The sequence below is a fragment of the Nicotiana sylvestris genome, chromosome 10 (genome assembly GCF_000393655.2).
Source record: "Nicotiana sylvestris chromosome 10, ASM39365v2, whole genome shotgun sequence".
Lineage (NCBI taxonomy): Eukaryota > Viridiplantae > Streptophyta > Magnoliopsida > Solanales > Solanaceae > Nicotiana > Nicotiana sylvestris.
The window spans coordinates 144,261,240-144,264,225 of NC_091066.1; the positions used below are offsets into that span (position 1 = coordinate 144,261,240).

Below are 2,986 nucleotides of genomic sequence, written 5' to 3' on the forward strand. Positions count from 1 at the left end.
TCCCCAAGTAGAATTTACTCTTTAAGAACTTTTCGAATAATGCGACTTGCTCAAGCTCTTCCACCGTGGATTTTGTTGCATCCGTCTCTTCTGGTACCTGTAAATACCTTGGCACCTAGTATGATTCCGACACCTCTTCCCTCTGGTTGGCTTCGCTTGACTCAGGAGCAGGCGCCGGTTCCTGTAACTGCTATGTCGCATGCTCTTTCCCTTTGCTACTGGAGACCTAAATTGCATTCATCTCCCTTGCCGCCGGTTGGTCACCTCTTATTTGTTTAATTCCTTCGGAAGTCGAGAATTTCAGCAACTTGTGATATGTTGACGGCAAGACCTTCATCTTGTGCATCCATGGTCTTCCCAGGATAATATTGTAGCATATATCACCATCCTCCACCTCGAAAAGGGTCGTCTTCATCACCCCTTCGGCATGCATGGGCAGCATGATCTCTCCTCGAGTTGTCACGCTTACTAGTTAAACTCGGCAAGGAGTTTTATGGACAGAATAATGCTTTTGGTGAGCTTGGCTTGCTCCAACACTCTCCATTTTATAATATTGGCCGAACTCCCTAGAATCACCAGAACACGTTTAATTTAAAATCTAATACATTTAGTGATATTACCAATGCATCGTTGTGCGGTAGCAACAATCCATCTGTGTCCTCTTCCGTGAAAGTGATGTCGTCTTTAGTGACTTCCCCGAGTCTCTTGGTGTGGGTTACTGATACCTTCATCTTTTTTGCCGCTGAGAAAGCAACCCCATTAATCTCATTCCCCCCGAAAAACATGTTGATCATCAGGCGCGGTGGATATTCTCCTGATTTTTTGGGCTCCGTGTTGTCACGATTGCGACTATAATTGTTTTTAGCCCGGTCACTTAAGAATTCCCTGAGGTGGCCATTTTTCAACAGTGTCGCCACTTCGTCGCACAGGTGTTGGTAGTCCCTAGTCCGGTGACCATTCGTCCCATGGTATTCGCACCAAACATAATGATCCCTTTGGCTGAGATCGGATCTCATTGGATTTGAAAACAGTGCTTCTTTAATGTTCCTCATAGCCGACACCAACTCTATTACTGATGTTGAAGTTATATTCTGAAAGTCTGGGGTAGGAAGAATCCCGAGAACCTGACGCTTCCTTGTCTTATAATGACCTGTTATTTTGGCGGTGATCAGTTCTTCTATCAGTGACGAACCTGTCCACCAACCGGAAACCTCTGCCGCATCCTTCGGCCTGTTTATAGGGCAAAAACTAGCTCTTTGAAGACCATAAATCTATGTCGAATACCAAGTTTGTCTAGACCTAAATCGAAGGAACGCGACGGGCACCCGGTGCTTAACTCAATCAAGTACCAACGTAACATATTCTTCTTATCATACTATCATGGGCAAATGGGCCAGAAGGGCCGTCATGAGATAACTGAAATAAAACATAAGGGGATATTATACATACGATGACCCAACATGATAATTTGTACAGTCAAAACATAGGCCGAAAATACCATACAAGTATCTATATACATGAAATATGTCTACAAGCCTCTAAGAGTACATAAACGTCATAAAGGACGGGCGACAGGGCCCCGCTTTACCAATCAGTATATGTCCAAATTATACTGACCAAATAGGTAACTCCGGAGCAAGTGGAGTGCACCAACACCTTTCATTGAGCTGATAGTCTCTTAGGAGGACTATCAACCTATCTATCGGGACCTTCGGTCATGAAACGCAACGTCCTCAGGCCCTTAACTGACGTCAAAAAATCGAGATGATCATCCTGAATTCTTATCTTCGACTCGTATCGGTTGTGAACATCCACCCAACTTGTCTCTTGGAACTCGGGCAAGCTTTCTTTCAATTTCTTGGAAGCATCGGAACTTCCCGGATTCAAACTCTTGGTGAATGCTTCAGCCGCCCATTCATCTGGAACGGTCGGGAGCAACATCCTTTCCTTCTGGAACTGGATTACAAATTCCCACAGCAACTTCGACTCTCCTTGTGCAATCCTAAATATATTAGCCTTTTGGGTCAGCACCTTTCTAGCCCCGGCATGGGCCTTAGTGAAAGATTTCGCGTGCATCTCGAATGAATCTATGGAATGCTCGGGTAAAAGCGAATACCACGTCAAGGCTCCCTTCATGGGAGTCTATCCAAATTTCTTTAGCAAAACTGATTCAATCTCGTGGGAGCCAAATCGTTCCCCTTCACCGCCGTTATATAGGTGGTGATATGCTCCTGAGGATCTGAAGTCCCATCATATTTCGACACGTCTGGTATGTTAAATAGCTTCGGGATCAATTCTGGTGTCGCGCTTTATTTGTACGACAACTGAGTGTACTTCTTTGAGTATGGCCCTTTTAGCACTAGTGATGCGCCCGGGATTTGGTCCATACGGGCGTTCACTTACCTCATAAACCGTAAGAGTTCATTTTTGAAGGGATCGCTTTCGTTGTTATGTCCGGAATCATTTCTCCTGGCCCCATCGAAGCCGACCTCGCACCTCGGGTCTTGTTGTCGACCCTTTGCGTTGTTAGATTTGCAGGAGCAAGGAACTAGACCTCGTCCATTCGCGTTATTGGAAGCACCCAATAATTCCTGCTTCAGTTCCGTCATAACCTTATCCTGCCATGTGAGATGACCTAAAATGGCCTCATGTTGCTCCTGCAACACCCTTACTGCTTCGACGACATGCTCAACATCATCAGGAACCGCCTCTCGAACATGTCAGGAGTACCGCCTGTCGTGGACCGGAGTGGCCTCATTCCCCTCACTATGGGTATCACTGATTGAATCATGCCGAGGCTGATTTCCTTGGGCCACGAGATTGTGTGTGTTGTTAACACCATTATCTACCCATTTTTATGATTTTTTTTGCTAAGAACAAATAATTAAACACGTTAGTAAAATAGGCAAGGACCAACTTAATTATACAACTGTCTAAGCCCCACGGTGGGGGCCAAATTGTTTACTCGTAAAGCGGTACAGTTGAA

General features: G+C 45.3%; 1 protein-coding gene across 1 annotated transcript; it reads right to left on the minus strand.

Annotated features, from left to right (window-relative positions):
* Positions 1-572: 572 nt before the first annotated feature.
* Positions 573-2,076, minus strand: LOC104227883 (uncharacterized). The gene is made up of 2 exons (XM_009780250.1): positions 1,751-2,076; positions 573-1,230 (listed from the first exon to the last, which is right to left on the minus strand). The coding sequence occupies exons 1-2, from the start codon at positions 2,074-2,076 to the stop codon at positions 573-575; spliced, it is 984 nt and encodes a 327-aa protein (XP_009778552.1).
* Positions 2,077-2,986: the final 910 nt, after the last annotated feature.

Excerpts from the sequence above, each read along its gene's own strand:
- LOC104227883 (XM_009780250.1), bottom strand. The coding sequence starts at position 2,076 with ATGCACGCGAAATCTTTCACTAAGGCCCATGCCGGGGCTAGAAAGGTG. Across the intron at positions 1,231-1,750 it reads GATCATCTCGATTTTTTGAC|GCCGAAGGATGCGGCAGAGG; the intron begins GTCAGTTAAGGG and ends CCCTATAAACAG.